The sequence below is a fragment of the Tamandua tetradactyla genome, chromosome 14, assembly GCF_023851605.1.
Source record: "Tamandua tetradactyla isolate mTamTet1 chromosome 14, mTamTet1.pri, whole genome shotgun sequence".
In the NCBI taxonomy this organism is placed as follows: domain Eukaryota; kingdom Metazoa; phylum Chordata; class Mammalia; order Pilosa; family Myrmecophagidae; genus Tamandua; species Tamandua tetradactyla.
The window spans coordinates 22,987,442-23,002,941 of NC_135340.1; the positions used below are offsets into that span (position 1 = coordinate 22,987,442).

Below are 15,500 nucleotides of genomic sequence, written 5' to 3' on the forward strand. Positions count from 1 at the left end.
GAGAAATCACTAGCACAAAGCATGAAGATGTAAAAAACATTACACAATGTATTGTGAAAAGGACACTTGTTTACAGTATTTGAGCTGAACAAAAAGGCAAAGTGTTGCCTTGTTCAGCCTCAGCTCAGAACATTTGCATAGGGTGGCTCAAATTTTTTGCTGCTCTGCACATAGCCATGAATAACCACGGAAATACTGCAAGTATTGATTTTGGGCCAGTAGGCAAATTTACAGATACAGAAACTGAATAGTAAGGGTTGATTGTGTATGTGTTTCTGAAAGACATTAAAACTGTACATACTGAAATAATTATTAATAATGTCATGACATTTTAATTAAAAATTAAATTCTATTCAAGATACCTCTCAGATGTCTTTTATTAGTTAATAGAAAATAGAATTATGAATTTTGCAACTGTTGATTCAAAAAAGTTTTGGATCAACAGTTTCCCTCCATTAGTTTGTTTGAGACATTATCATTTATTTTTATTTCCATAATTACAGACTGAAGTCAGCAAGGGACGTGGTTACCAGAACAGGACACTCATTGGCTTTGGGATCCCTACATAGGTATTTAGGAGGAATAAATTCTTCTCAACACTTGAATTCTTGTGTTGGAATACTTTATACGTTGTCTCAGGACAACACTTCTCCTGATGTGCAGGCAAGTACCTCATGTGATGCTTTCTTTGAAATTCATGATTTGTAGATAATGTAGATTATGTCTTTATTGAATGTTAATAATTCATGAATAATGTCGTTCCTACCCCCATAATATTACAATGTCACAGCCATTACTAACCTTGATGGATTTATAAAATTTGAATTTGACTTTCTTCACCTCATACTCAGTGTTTAGAGTCAAGTTCACTATCATTTTTCTGAAAATGGCTCTCCCTTACATCTTAATAACATCCACTGTTTTGGAGAGTTCAATAGGCGCCAGCCATTATATTACATTCTTTTAAATATAATTACATTTATTCCTCACAGTCATCTGGGGTGTATGTAAATCCCCACTATACAGAAAGAAAACTGAGGCTGAGAGAAGTTAAATAACTTGCTCACAGCTGAAAAGCTAATAAATCATGGAATTAAGAACATGAATCATGACTCTAAATCCTATATTTTTAACTGTTTTACTGTATTGTATATATCTTCCAATTTGTTAATGAAATTGTCAGTTTCCTGAATTCTTAAATCTGGAATGTTTTATTCCTCCTCCTCTTTTTCTCCCTTTATTTCTTCTTGTTTCTGTCTCCCTTGTAATTGTATCCCTATTTATTATAGTAGCCCATTAACTAGTTCTTCTCTTTCCAACTCTCTCTAAATAGGATATCAAATTTGTTTTCCTAAAAGACTTCAATCTTGCCACTTCCCTGATGAAGAGCTAGGAAAACTGCTTATTGCTTCTTAAATCAACACCTTATTCAAGTTCTATCAGCTGGCCCAGGAACCTTCTTTGTTATTACCCCAAACTGCTGGCTTTTTTCTGCAGGCAGTCTACCTATTTTCTTTTCACATGTGCCATTCTCATATCTGCTATTCCATTTTTCAAATTGCTCTTTTCCCTTCTCATTTTCTCTGACAAGCCAAATTTTTAAGTATCCTGGTATCCATTCTAATCACCTTTTTGTCAAACCTCAGCATCTCCAATCCACAGTTATTTCTACTAGCAGTCTCCTCCAACATCACTGATTAAATTGACTTTAAAAGTTTTCCATTTTCTCATGCTTTTTGAATTATAGTACTTCTTTGCTTCTGTTGATTGTATTTCTCTTCTCCACCTTCAAGAAGTCTGTTCTGAATACGCATAATTCTATATTGAATGCTTTTTTGGTTGGTTATTTTAAATTCTTCCTTCCATCGCTTCCAGTGTCATCAAATTGGACTCTTCTTAATTGCTGTTCCCTCTCAACTAACAGATCAAAGAGTTAACTTTTGTAGCATTTAAACTACTGTAAGCTTTCTTTAAAATCCATTCATAAAGGGGATAAAACTTTTTCAGGTCATTTCCTTAAGGAAGAACTTTAAAAAAAATTTATTTTTGTTACCAAAGTTTCAAATTTAAAGTTTGTAGAGAGTATGTCTCTGCTATAATGAACCTGTTGTACCCATCATCCAACTTCAGTAGTTATCAGTATATGAACAATCTTTTTCATCTAAACCAGGGGTTAGCAGATTTATTCAATAAATGGCCAGATTATAAATTATTAAGGCTTTTTTAGATGATATAGTCTCTTTTGCAGCTATTCAATCCTGCCATTGTAGTGAGAAATCATTTTTGGTGAATTAATAAATATGGCTATGTTCCAAGAAAACTTTATTTAAAAAAAGTAGATATCTGGGCAGATATGGCTTACAGACGTATTATAGGTATATTTTATATGTGTGTATGAATGGCTATATAAAAAATAAATGTACATTTCTGTGAGTGAAGTGTGCAAACAATACACTGTGTAACTAACACCTAGTTAGTTATATTATCAGTACCCCCCCTCTGGCTCTCTTGTAGTTACTACCTGCCACCAAGGATAATCATCATCCTAATTTACAATAACATACATTAGTTTTGCCTGGTTTTATACTTTCTATAAATGGAATCATACAGTATATATTCTTTTATGTGTGGCTTTATTCATTTAACATTATGTTTGAGAGATTCATCAATATCATTGCATGTAATTGTAGATTTTGTTGAATCCCTTTTAAAAACTTGAACTTTCATTCTTTATATAGTTAAATAATAAACACTTTTCAACAAACTGTATTTAGCTTAAGCTGTTAACTAAAGTACTAGACATTATCTTGGAATTCTTAGTGCCCACATATGTCTAAATAGATCCTTCTAAATTAGATGATTGTCTCTAAATTTTTATTTTTGTGTGCATGTGTGTTAATCAGAATTTTTTTATTGCAATGAAAAGAAGCCACATTGAAAATGAAAAGCAATACACATTTTATACCAACTGTATTTATAGTGGCTTTGGAAGACTAAACCAATAGTTTCCTAAATAAAATTATGGAGAATTAGGAGAAAGTTCAACTTGTAGCACACTTCTAAAACCATAAACTTAATTTGGGGCAGAAAAAAAATCATTAAAAAAGTATCACTTTTTTTTCATAAAATTAACAGTTTCTAATTTAAAGAATATGTAAAATATGCATATGTAAAACACACATTTTAAATGACAAGCAAATTTTAAAATAATCTCATTCATTAATTGAGTTGTCAGAATTGTGTTTTTACTGGATAATTAGAAAAATTTTCTTAAACTCCTAAAATTCTCCATTTCTCTTTTCAAATTAGTAGTAACACACATACAGTTTACTTTGTTACATTATCCTTTACTTCAACAAAAGAACAGTTTGATATCATTTATGTTTCTTAATGTTGCTGTAACATTTTAAAGGGTTTTATTCTGTCTTTACAGACTTGGGCACTACATTCTCTATCATTGATAATTGATTCTGCTGGCCCACTCTATTATGTGCATGTGGAACCTACCCTTTCTCTTATTTTAATGTTGTTGTTAAAAGTGCCTCCTACTCATGCTGAAGTTCACCAAAGTCTTGGTCGCTGTTTGAATGCCCTTATTACTACATTGGGTCCAGAGCTACAAGGTATGAATAGCTGCTTTTGTGGTATTTTACAATAAAAATATACATATAGGATGCATGGGTGGTTCTTCAGTGATAGAATGCTTGCCTGCTGTGTAGTAGACCAGGGCTCGATTCCCGACCCCTGCACCACCACCCCCAAAACAAACTATGAGAAAATACATATATACATAAAAATGAATTCAATTCCTGAAATTTTCTATAGTGCATAATCTAATTCAATTTATCTGTATAGCCCATTCGAACAATTGAAACACAGGGAGCACAGAATAAGAAAGAGGTCCTTTAATACTGTATAGATTATTGTAATGCCTAGATACATCCTAGAGTATATTAAGCAATCAAAAAGTATTGGCAAAGTCCCCTGAGGGGTGGGAGAAAGAATATGGAAGTATTAAACCTTACCGTCAGGGAATCCCCTGATAATGTGTCAAACTTTAGAGACACCTAAATCAATAGGTCATACCCTCGATCATGAGGCTTACTCTTGTGAAGCTTTTATGTAGGTAGCTGAGAAGCTTAGACTAAGAGTTACTTCTGGAGGACCTCTGTTGTTTCCTTCTGTCTTTACAGACTTGGGCACTACATTCTTTATCATTGATAATTGATTCTGCTGGCCCACTCTGTCATGTGCATGTAGAACCTACCCTTGTGGTAGGCTCATATGTGGTCTCAATCTCTCTGAACCCAACTTTGCAGGTGAAATCATTGGCCTCCTCCCTACGTGGGACATGACATCCAGGGGTGAAAGTCTCTCTGGCGATGTGGGAGATGACTCCCAGGATGAATCCAGACTTAGCACCATGGGATCAACAATTCCATCCTGTCCAAAATGGGGAAAAGAAGTATAACTAATAAAGTATCAGAGGCAGAGAGAGTTCAGATAGAGTCGAGAGACTACTCTGTAGGTTGCTCTTATGCAAGCTTCAGTTAGACCTTGCTACCTATCATAACCTGCCAACCCTCAACCAGACCATTCCAGCCAATCCTAAAGAACACCTAGGTCAATACATAAGATTCCACAAGGGTTCCATGCACTAGAGTAACCTTCCAGAGACCTACAACCTCCAGATAGGCCGCTGGTCCAGCCTCTCCATAACATCAAATAGTTCCATCTCCTTACCCCATATTAGTGACAGACCCTTCCAATATGAAAAATTTAGAATTGCCATAGCCCAAACACCCCTAAAGAGAAGGATGGAAAGATCAAAGGTGATGGTGAAATTATACAGAGAAGATAAGATTTAACAAATGAATATGAATGTTGAATCATTAAATTGATATCTCGTTTAATCTCTAATATTTTAGAGCAGCTAGAAGTAAAAACCTAAAATAGTGAAATTGTAACCCATGTCAGATTCTAAAATATGTTCTACAACTAATTGTGGTGCTGTACTTTGAAATTTATAGCTTTTTTGATATATGTTATTTTTCACAAAAAAAAAGGAAAAAAGTTGATTGTGATGATAAAATATTTAACCCCTCTAGCCTCCTATATTCTGGAGCAGCTAGAAGGAAAAATATAAGAAGATCGTGTAATAGCCCATGAGAAACTTTGGGATCTGTCCTATAAATACTTGTTGAAGAGCACTTTGAAAACTATTGCTTTTTTATTCCTTTGCTTTGTATATATGTTATACTATACAATAAAAAAGTTAAAAATAGAATTAAAAAATATGTTCAGTTCCTATTACTGGACCAACGTACTTTTCAATGAAGTGAAGTTTAGCAGGATGTTATATTTAAATGTATGGGCAGAATGCTGAGGGTGGCGTTGTAAAGATTTTGGCCCCTGGATAATGGCATAATAGGGAAAACACGGAAACTATGAAATTTAGTCTTAGTTACATCACTATTTAATTGGGTACCATGGGATAACCTTTTTACATCTCTGGACTTCAGTTTCCTCCTCTACAAATGAGGAAAAAGCTGAAAAGTCTTTGTGCTTGGCATGTGGTAGGTGCTTGGTGTGTTTTGTTGAATACTGTTATTTCTTTCGTCTTGAAAAGACAAGAGTACCATTTTTGAAAAGATTAGTTATGTCCTAAAGAAGCTTCCTTTAACAGTTAAAATGACAGACATTAAGTGGAATAGATAAAAGAGCTCTGATCACTTTTAAGAAATAATTTCCCAAACTCAAATATTCTAACTGTTCAGATTACAGAGCATATGATTTTAATATATGAAAGTAGCTCTCAACTAAAAGAAGCATATCTCTGTTGATTAGCAATTTTTAATTCCATTTTTTCTTGAAAGCTTGTTGTAACTTTAGGTAGACTTAGATTTTTCTTGAACTAAGTGAAGTGAGCCTTCCATATTAAAAATAACTGCAGACTATGACTGCTTTTTTAGAAGAAATTTTTACTTCACAGAACCTTAAGTTTAAAATTGGAAACATATGATACATTTGAAGAGTAATAATTTTAATAGATCAACTTTTAAAAGCTTTCTGCTTTCATTTTAGGTAATAGTACTTCAATTTCTACCCTAAGGACTTCCTGTCTTTTGGGTTGTGCAGTGATGCAAGATAATCCAGACTGCCTTGTTCAAGCTCAAGCTATCTCGTGCCTTCAGCAGCTTCATATGTTTGCTCCACGATATGTCAACCTGTCTAGCCTAGTCAGCTGCCTCTGTGTAAGTGTAAAATTGTAAATGAGTCCTTAGTATCTAGAATATTTGAAACATATTTATACCCATACACATTTTAGTTGTGCTTTAGACTATGTGCAAAGTTATATATTATATAGATAATTATTTTACCTCAGTTCTAGTCTTTTTTAAGGTGAGAAAAGAATCTTTAATCACGTCTTAAATCTCTCATGTATTGATACATTTTTTCCCATTAATGTTGAACTAAAACACTTGATATTTGGAATATTTTATTATTAATCAGTAAGCATAATTGGGTACTTATTGTGTCCCAAGTACTGTATAAATGCTGTGTGGAAAAAAGTGTATAAGATGTGATCACCTGTCTTCTTCCTGTATTCTAAATTATTACATATAAACTTCTTTCATTTCCAGATGGAGAAATTACATTTTTCCTTGGTATTCTAGCAGTATATGCATCAGTATTAGGTTCCAATAATATATGTAATGAATATAGAAAGATGAAGGCAATCAAACAAAAGTTCTGATGAGGTGGTTTATAATCAAGATTAATTTTAAGATTTACCTTGCGGTCAACAAGGTTTTATCTGGACTTAACCTCAAAAATTGAATTGCATTTTTGTTTATAACTTGATGCCGTTTCTTTTCAGTATTTTTTGCCCCTGCAATATTCATATTAAACTCCCATTAAAAAAAAATAGACATGACAGGTGAGAATCATTACATAAGACAGACCTTTCATTTTCAAAGTTTGAGGCAAAATATGCAACATTTCTGAATTTAGAACCTCAGACATCATCAAAAACAGGCTTCTCAATTAAAAGATAAGCTGAGGGACAAAATAGGGTGGTGTGGCGGTGGCTCAGTGGCAGAATTCTTGCCTGCCATGCCGGAGGCCTGGGTTTGATTCCTGGTGCCTGCCCATGCAAAAAAAAAGGGACAGAATTTAATAACTTGGCCAGTGTAACACTTCTACATAGTGGGAGCTCTAAGTCTAGAATCCAGGTTATGAACTCCTTTTTCTCATTCCATTATTTCACACAACACTTTTAAGTTTTACGAATAACTTTCATCTTAATTCTGCAGCTTCCTGGTTATGTGGTCTAAGGGAAGTCCCTTGACTTTTCAGGCTCAGCTGCCTTGTCTTTAAGACATGAAGATTATATGATACACCATATATAAAGGCACATGTGCCAGACACTTAATAAATATGTAATAAATAGATGTTTTTGTTGTCATAACATTTTATTAATCATCTTATTGGTTTTAAAAGTCATAATTATATAATACTCTAAGAAGAAGGATGTGACTGACTTTTCTGACAGAAATATCTGTTCCTATTGAAAGTAACACAGACAGGAAAAGAATTTTACTTTTGCCCCTCAAGGACGTTTCCCCAGGAATATTACTCTTTATATTTGAAGAACTATTGCCAAAAACAATTCCTAAAAAATTTTCTATTCCTTTGAAACTGATCTAACTTTCTCTCTGTATTTAAAAATACCATCATTTTTTCTTTTTGAATTAAAGGAGAAAATTCCCATTGATGGTCTTTTAAAATTTCTCCTTTAATTGGCACATGAACTCATTTCTTAAGTAAGATTTGCTAAGAAATGAAGTGTAATACTAACTACTAATTCCTGATGAATAAGACCAAATAGCAAGATCAAACTTGTTACTTTTTTCCCTTCCCTAGACTGAGAAAGGTTTGTAATGAAGAATAATAGAGATATTAATATCATCAGATTTTTCTTCTGGGTACATTCAGAGCAATTGAGAAAATCTGAAGTAACTGTTTTAATCTTATGCATGTTACTCATAATATTATAAAGTGTATAATGATTTTTTTTCATTCAGAAATTAAATATTCACCAATCACTAAAGCTACAGTGTATCAATATCATGTCTTAATATTTTAGTCAGTAAGGCTTTTACTCAGTTTATGAGATTGGATTTATTATATTTTAACAGTAGTATATAGTGAAGAAATTGCTTTTGCTTTCCTTTTTAACATAACAGCTAATAATCAGGTTTCTTTTTTTCTAAAAAAAATGAATTATTAAGCATGAAGTTTTTCATATTATTTGAAACTCCTTGAGTATTCAGAACACATTTCATCATTATGAAAGACTATTACTGGAAAAGGTTTTTTTCTAACTGCATGCTATTGAACTTCATCCTGAACTTGGCCTTAGCTACAATTGCAGTTCTAAATACCATCAGTTTTAAAACTTGGCTTCCTAAAGTTAAAAAAAAATCTATAACATGTGATGAGGTAAGCCATTAACTTTGTCCCTTCCTGGACACCTGTTCGTGTGAATCCAATCCAGATAGATCACTCCTCCCATATTCATGTCTATATGATCTGTTTTTGATACCAAAACTTAATCAGATTCTAAAGGAAAATCTGATTACACAAATGTACACTTTTAATTGTAAATTTTATCGTGTATCTTTACATCATGGCGTTCTTGCTTTGCTGATTTTCAAGATCTTAGCTCAACTCATATTTTAAGTTGGAAAATAAAATATTTATGGTGCATTTTCTAAGCTGAAACTAAGCCAATTTGCATGATAGTTCTATCAATATTTAATGCTTAATAGACTATTGTCGAAATCATCCTAGTATTTGTCTTTTGGTTTTGTCGTGACCGGTCTGTCATTTGTTTTTGTGCAGGAGATCTTGTTGGATAATTCTGTGTTGGTAGGTCTCTGACCCTTGATTCCTAATTTTTTTTGAAGTTTGCAGTGCTGTTTTTTTGTGTTGTTTTATTGGTTGTAGATTCTCTTGTTTTCCGCTGCATTTCTTTGTTTAAGCTCACCATTAATACAAAGTCCAGTTGTTGTAGCATGTTACATGGTGTTTTTAAAAGCAATGTAAACAAATCCTTCCTAACCTTCTCCAGTTGGTGCCCTCACTCCTTGCACTGAATTTCGCATCAGTTTGATATAGTATATTCATTTAAAAAAGGAATTGAAGTTACAGTTTATTTTCTATATTTTGCCTGCTTTCTTTGTTTGCCTTAATCCACTCTCTTCCTCTTTCTTATTATAAATGCTGGAGAATGACATGGAGATATTAAGCCTCCCATTTTGCTTTATGTGGCAGCCTTCAATATTTTTTCCTACCAAACTAGTATAGAGTATTTTTAAGCATGCTTTTTCTAGATCATTTGACCAGCTTGAATAAACGCTGCACCTGCCTGATATTATATGCTTGTAAAACTCGAATTAAAATAACTAGTAGATACATCAATTTTTCTTTGAGGTTGTTTCAAAGAATGCTTTTTTGTCGTCATTTTCAAATACAGCAGTAATCTTGGGCATGAATAAACTTACTTCATTTCATATTTTAACTTTCCTGTTATTCTATGTACTAGTTTCTAACACAGAGTTCCTAGACTTGACTGGAATAATATTACCTTGAGATTTTTCTGTGAATGGCATCTTCTCTGTCCACTTTTGAGTTCACAATGTGGCTTGAGGTTAAATAAAACATTTTATAAAGCAATTTCCATCCATATATTTCACTGGATATATTTTCTGCCTTTTTGGCTTCTAATGAAATTTAGGATTTAGTTTTCCTTGCATCTGTTTCTTCTTATATATCTAAACCGAATTGCCACCACCTAATTTAGCCTCTACTCTATAACAAACTCACCCACCTCAGCCTAGTTTTTCTCACATACACCAAATCTGAAGATCATTAGAAGTATTAAGACATTAGTTCTTGAATTTTGCTTTAAGAATCACTGTCATAGTACACATACTTATTGTATTTACTCATTTTAAAATAAATTTTAAAAGCTGTAGGCTTTTTCCCATTCGTGAAACCACTGAGTAAGAATTTGTATCCAGAAACCTTTGACTTGTAATTGCTTATTTGAAGTCTATCACCTATTGAGGTTTACCTAATTTTAATATTCTAAATAAAGAATACGTATTGAGCCTGTCGTTCTGAGCAAATATTCCATATCTCTGATATATGTACGTTTATACATATATATACATATGCGTGTGTATTATACATGCAAATATATCTACATAGGTGGATATACATAAAATTTTGCTGTTTTCTAATGTTTGTCACAATAGAGCATTTTTGGTGAATATGTTTTCTGAGTAAAATTCTTTCTGTCTTTATTTGAAAATTTACTTAACCTACATGTCATCTGAATAAAGTAATATTGATAGAGATTTCATTAATAAACAAACAGTAAGCATTTACTATTTGCCAGGTATGTGATAAGTACTTTACAAGTTACCTTGTATTATCTTCACAACAGTTCTATGAAATGGGGTAGTGTCATTTCCCTTTTACAAAGGAGAAAACAAAGGCACAGGAGGTTAATTAACTTGCCCAAAGTCACACAGCTAGTAAGTGGTGGATCTTAGGAGTCAAACCCAGACATTTGACTCCGAAGCCTCTGTTTTAACCAATATACTGTACTGCCTATAAAGATTTGTATCGGTTCTCCTTAGAGAATCACAAAACATTATAATATACTTGTATTAATATAAATATATAAACTGCAAATAAATTATTTCTCAATTGTATTTCTTTTATTTCTCAAACTATTTTTACTCATATAAATTCTGTTTTCTAATACTGTCAAAAGGCTTTGCTTAGATTTTATTATGAAAAGTGCATAGTCTATGTTTTAAGCTGTTTCTAAGTTATATTATCAGAAATATATACTAGAATAGTTTGACAAAGTTTCTCTATATTTAATATATTGTGTCCAGCCCATCAGTGGGCTGGACAGGATCAGGAGGAGATGTAGTAAATATCGGTTAGACTTACTGAGTGCCACCAAGAATTATAGCTTTTTTAAATTCCTCAAATGGTATTTTTTCAGGTGAATCTGTATAGCCCCTACTTGTTGCTGAGAAGAGCAGTATTGGCTTGTTTACGTCAGCTTGTACAAAGAGAAGCAGCTGAAGTTTCAGAACATGCTGTTATGCTTGCTAAGGATAACAGAGAAGAGTTGACTCCAGGTAATTCTTTTTACCAACATTATCTCCTGCTCAGATGATTTGATCTTAAATTTTCCATATGTGCATGAATTTTAAAATAAAATTTCAACATGACTGTATAATATATCTTAAACTTGCCACAAGAATCAATTGCTAGTAATTATGATCATTTCAACCTGTGAGATTACTGGTTTAGAGCAATGATTTTTAACTCAGGTCCCTGAACGAGCAATATCACATCACCTGAGAAGTTGTTAGCGCTACAAATTATTGGGCCTCATCTCGGACCTACTGAATCAGAAATCTGGGTGTGGGGCCTAACAATCTGTGTTATCTGTGTTTTTACAATCCCTCAAGGTGATCGTAATGAATGTGAAAGTTTGACAGTCATTGGTTTTGAGCAAGTTTTTCACAACAGTTGAACATGAATTTACCCCATAAATAATTTATCATACGTGCCTGCCTCTTCCCAAAATCTCAGATGAGTTTGTCACTAGGTAAATAGTTTTTATGTCCATTCTTCGCCTTTTTCAAGCTGAATTAAAGGACTTTTTAGCCAAAAAGAGTTGTTTTAAGTGTATAGCCTTCATTTAAAAATTGCCATGTGAGGAACCCAAACTTGAATATAAATTCAAAGAAACTGTTAGGCCAAAAATTATAGTAATGATAATATCTTACACTTGTATTTGTATGGTTTCCAAAGTGATGTCACACTTTAGAAGGTCACATACTTCACGAAACTTTCCAACATATAATGGTTTCAGACCCATAATAATATGTTTTACTGTTCATAGTGTATAGTGTGTAAATTGCAGTTTTATTATTAAATTAGAAATTTTGATTCAACCTGGGTTAATCAGCACTGCTGATGTAGTCATCAAACAGGTTGAAGAATATTTGAAAACTATTCATGATAACTTATTCAGTGACTTACCTTAGAGAAATTTTAGCCTTCTGACAATGTGAAACATTTTCCCCAAAGTGACCTCCAATTTATATATACCACTGAGATTATCTGTATCTGTATCTGTTCCTTTATGCTCTGTGTAAATATGCTATGTTCCTAGAATTATTGTATCAGCTCTTTGAGTACATAATAATAAAATGAGATTTTCCCTTTCCATCTCAAGAACTCATTATATAACTCCTGTTTTTTAATTTACTAATTTTTCAGACCCATAGAAAAAGTGAAAGAATTGTACAGTGAACATGTGGATTGACCTACCAAATATCTTTAAGACAATCATTTTATAACTGTCTATGCACATGTGCACGCACGTGGACATACGCAGTACACTTCCCTTTTATCAAGCCATCAGAAGGCAGGCTGTAGTCATCATATAACAGTCCATTTCTAAATACTTCAGTTTGCCTTTCCCAGAACTAGAATATGTTACCACATAAACAATTTCCACACCTTAGAAAATCAACGTTGATTCAATACAATCCTCACACAAATTTCCCAGTTACCAAAAAAGTATCCTCCTGAATGACTCCTTTCCACCAGCCCTTCAACCCAAATCTAGGAACCAATCATGATTCACAAATTTCATTAGCCATTCTGTCACTTTAGACTCCAGTAATCTGGAACAGGCTTCCTGCCTCCCTTTGATCTTTAAAAGTAATTCCTAACAATGAGATTTCACTGAATACCTATTAGAATGGCTAAAATCCAAAACATTGTCAGCAACAAATACTGGTGAAGTTGTAGAGCAACAGGAATTCTCATGCATTGCTTGGGGGAATGCAAAATGGTACAAATACTTTGGAAGAAGTTTGGCAGTTTCTTACAGAGCTATCATCTAGCAAGTGTATTTCTCAATATTTACCCAAATGCATTTAAAACCTCTCTTTACACAGCATACATGGATGTTTGTAGTAGCTGTATTCATAATTGTCAACAATTGGAAGCAACTAAGATATCCTTCTTTAGGTGAATAGATAAATAAACTATGTTATATCTATACAATGAAATAGTATGCAGTGATAAAAAGAAATGGGCTAATTTCTGGCCCATGTACTTCCCAGACAAAAACAAAAAACTAAAACAAAAAAATTCAACAAATGAAATGTGACCCCCACCATACAGCATACAAAGAAAAAGAAAGAAGAAATGGGCTATCAAGCCATAAAAAGACATAAGAGGAATCTTAAATGCATGCTACTATATGGAAGAATCCTTTGGAAAAGCTACTATATAAATCGAACTATATGATACTTGGAAAAGGCAAAAGTAGAGAGTCAATAAAAAGATCGGTATTTATCAGGGGTTTATGTGGAGGGGGAAAGTAAAGAATAGGTAGATCACAGGGTATTTTGGAGGCAGTAAAACTATTCTGCCTGATGTTTTAATCGTGGGTATATGATATTATGCATTTGTCAAAACCCATTGAACTGTACAACACAAAAAGTAAATCCTATTATAAACTATGGACTTTAGTTAATAATGATATATCAATATTGGTTCATCAGATGTAACAAATGTACCACACTAATTCGAGATAATAATAGAAGAAATCTGGGGGCAGGGATTAGAGGTGTGAGTGGAACAAGTATATGGAAATTCTACTTTTTGTACAGTTTTTCTGTAAACCTAAAACTGTACTTTAAAGTTTTTTAAGAGAAAAAAAGATAACCCTTCATTTTAAATACTCTAATAGCAGTATAACCTTTAGATTGTAAATGCTTTCTTGGCTGCTAGATGAGTTAAATCTTCAAGAGAAAATACTTTTGGCATTTCCATAATTAAGGGAAGTAACTGCTAGATCAAGGTTTGTAATTCCCCTTTGAGATGTTTTATTACTTTGCAGTGAGAATATAATGTAGTCATTTATATTAATTCATCAGTCATTAGTCTTCCAACAGCTTAGTTGTGTTAATTAAACACTGTTCTACATACAAGAGTTGTTTTCTGTTTTAGATTTACTCTCATGTCAGCAAACTTAAAACCTCTTACCAGAGTGAGGAAACCTCCATTATGCTTATTAATTTGAAGTTAATTTAGAGAGAAAATAAACAATCATACCAAGAAACATTGGATAAAATTTATAATATTAATTGGGTATGAATGTTTACCTACTTTAAGAAAGCATGTTAATAACTCTTGATGAAGACTTCTTACCTTTTGATGACAGTACACAAAAAATAACTGTATAGGGTCATGAATAACCCCAAACTTTAACCATGAACTAAAATAAGATAGACTTAAGTAGATTAAGGCAAAAAATTTGGACCAGTTCTTTAAAATGTATTTGTGCAAAATATTTTAATAACTAGTGAATGTGTGTACTTCTCATATGGCAGTTTTGTTTTCTGTATTACTTAGATCATCGATTTTCTTCTTGTCAGATGCAAACATCAGAGAAGTGGGTCTTGAAGGGGCATTACTGACCCTATTAGACAAAGAAACAGATCAGAAATTATGCCACGACATCAAAGAGACTTTAAACCATATACTGACATATATGGCAGTGGAAAAGCTCTCCTTTTGGTTAAAGCTTTGTAAAGATGTACTTGCTGCCTCAGCAGGTAAGTACTGGTTATTACTAATTGAGATGATATCATTGAAAGTAAAAACTTTATATAAAATTTTGCCACTGACAATTCATCAGTCTTGTCTGGATTTTTGGATTATAAGTTTATGTTTTTTGCTTTCTTGAAATTCTATTAGTATGCTCGTCAATTTGTATGATATAAAGCCAACATGTAAGCCTGGGTTTTTTTCTCTCTTCCTTTTGATTATCTTAGATGACTTTCCTGTATAAAATATAAAGCAAACTAAAAAGCAGACTTGTTATTTATGGCATTGAAAGGTAACCCCTTCATTTATTTCTATCAGATAATAAACATTTAAGGGATTATTTTTTTCTTTATTTTTTATTAATTTTTAAATTTAAAAAATATATATAACAACAAGCACAAACATTCTTAACATATGATCACTTCGTTCTACATATATAATCAGTAATTCACAATATCATCCCATAGTTGCATATTCATCATCATGATCATTTCTTAGAACATTTGCATCAATTCAGAAAAAGAAATAAAAAGACAACAGAAAAGGTTCATACATACCATACCCCTTACTCCTCCCTTTCATTGATCACTAGCATTTCAATCTAAATTTATTTTAACATTTGTTCCCCCATTATTTATTTTATTCTATATGTTTTACTCGTCTGTGATAAGGTAGATAAAAGGAGCATCCGATGCAAGGTTTTCACAATCACACAGTCACATTGTGAAAGCTATATCAATATAAAATCATCTTCAAGAAACATGGCTACTGGA

The 15,500-nt window shown here is 32.7% G+C and overlaps 1 protein-coding gene across 6 annotated transcripts in view; it reads left to right on the forward strand.

Moving 5' to 3' along the window:
• Positions 1 to 15,500, forward strand: part of HEATR5A (HEAT repeat containing 5A) — a 216,380-nt gene that overhangs the window by 139,039 nt on the left and 61,841 nt on the right. For all 6 annotated transcript variants that reach the window (XR_013162228.1, XM_077127002.1, XM_077127001.1 and 3 more), the window contains exons 19-23: positions 504 to 663; positions 3,434 to 3,623; positions 6,085 to 6,254; positions 11,090 to 11,228; positions 14,556 to 14,735. Coding sequence is in view for 5 of the 6 variants with exons in the window: in XM_077127002.1 (XP_076983117.1) it covers positions 504 to 663; positions 3,434 to 3,623; positions 6,085 to 6,254; positions 11,090 to 11,228; positions 14,556 to 14,735 (839 nt within the window). In the remaining variant the exon portion in view is untranslated. The remainder of the gene's footprint in view (positions 1 to 503; positions 664 to 3,433; positions 3,624 to 6,084; positions 6,255 to 11,089; positions 11,229 to 14,555; positions 14,736 to 15,500) is intronic.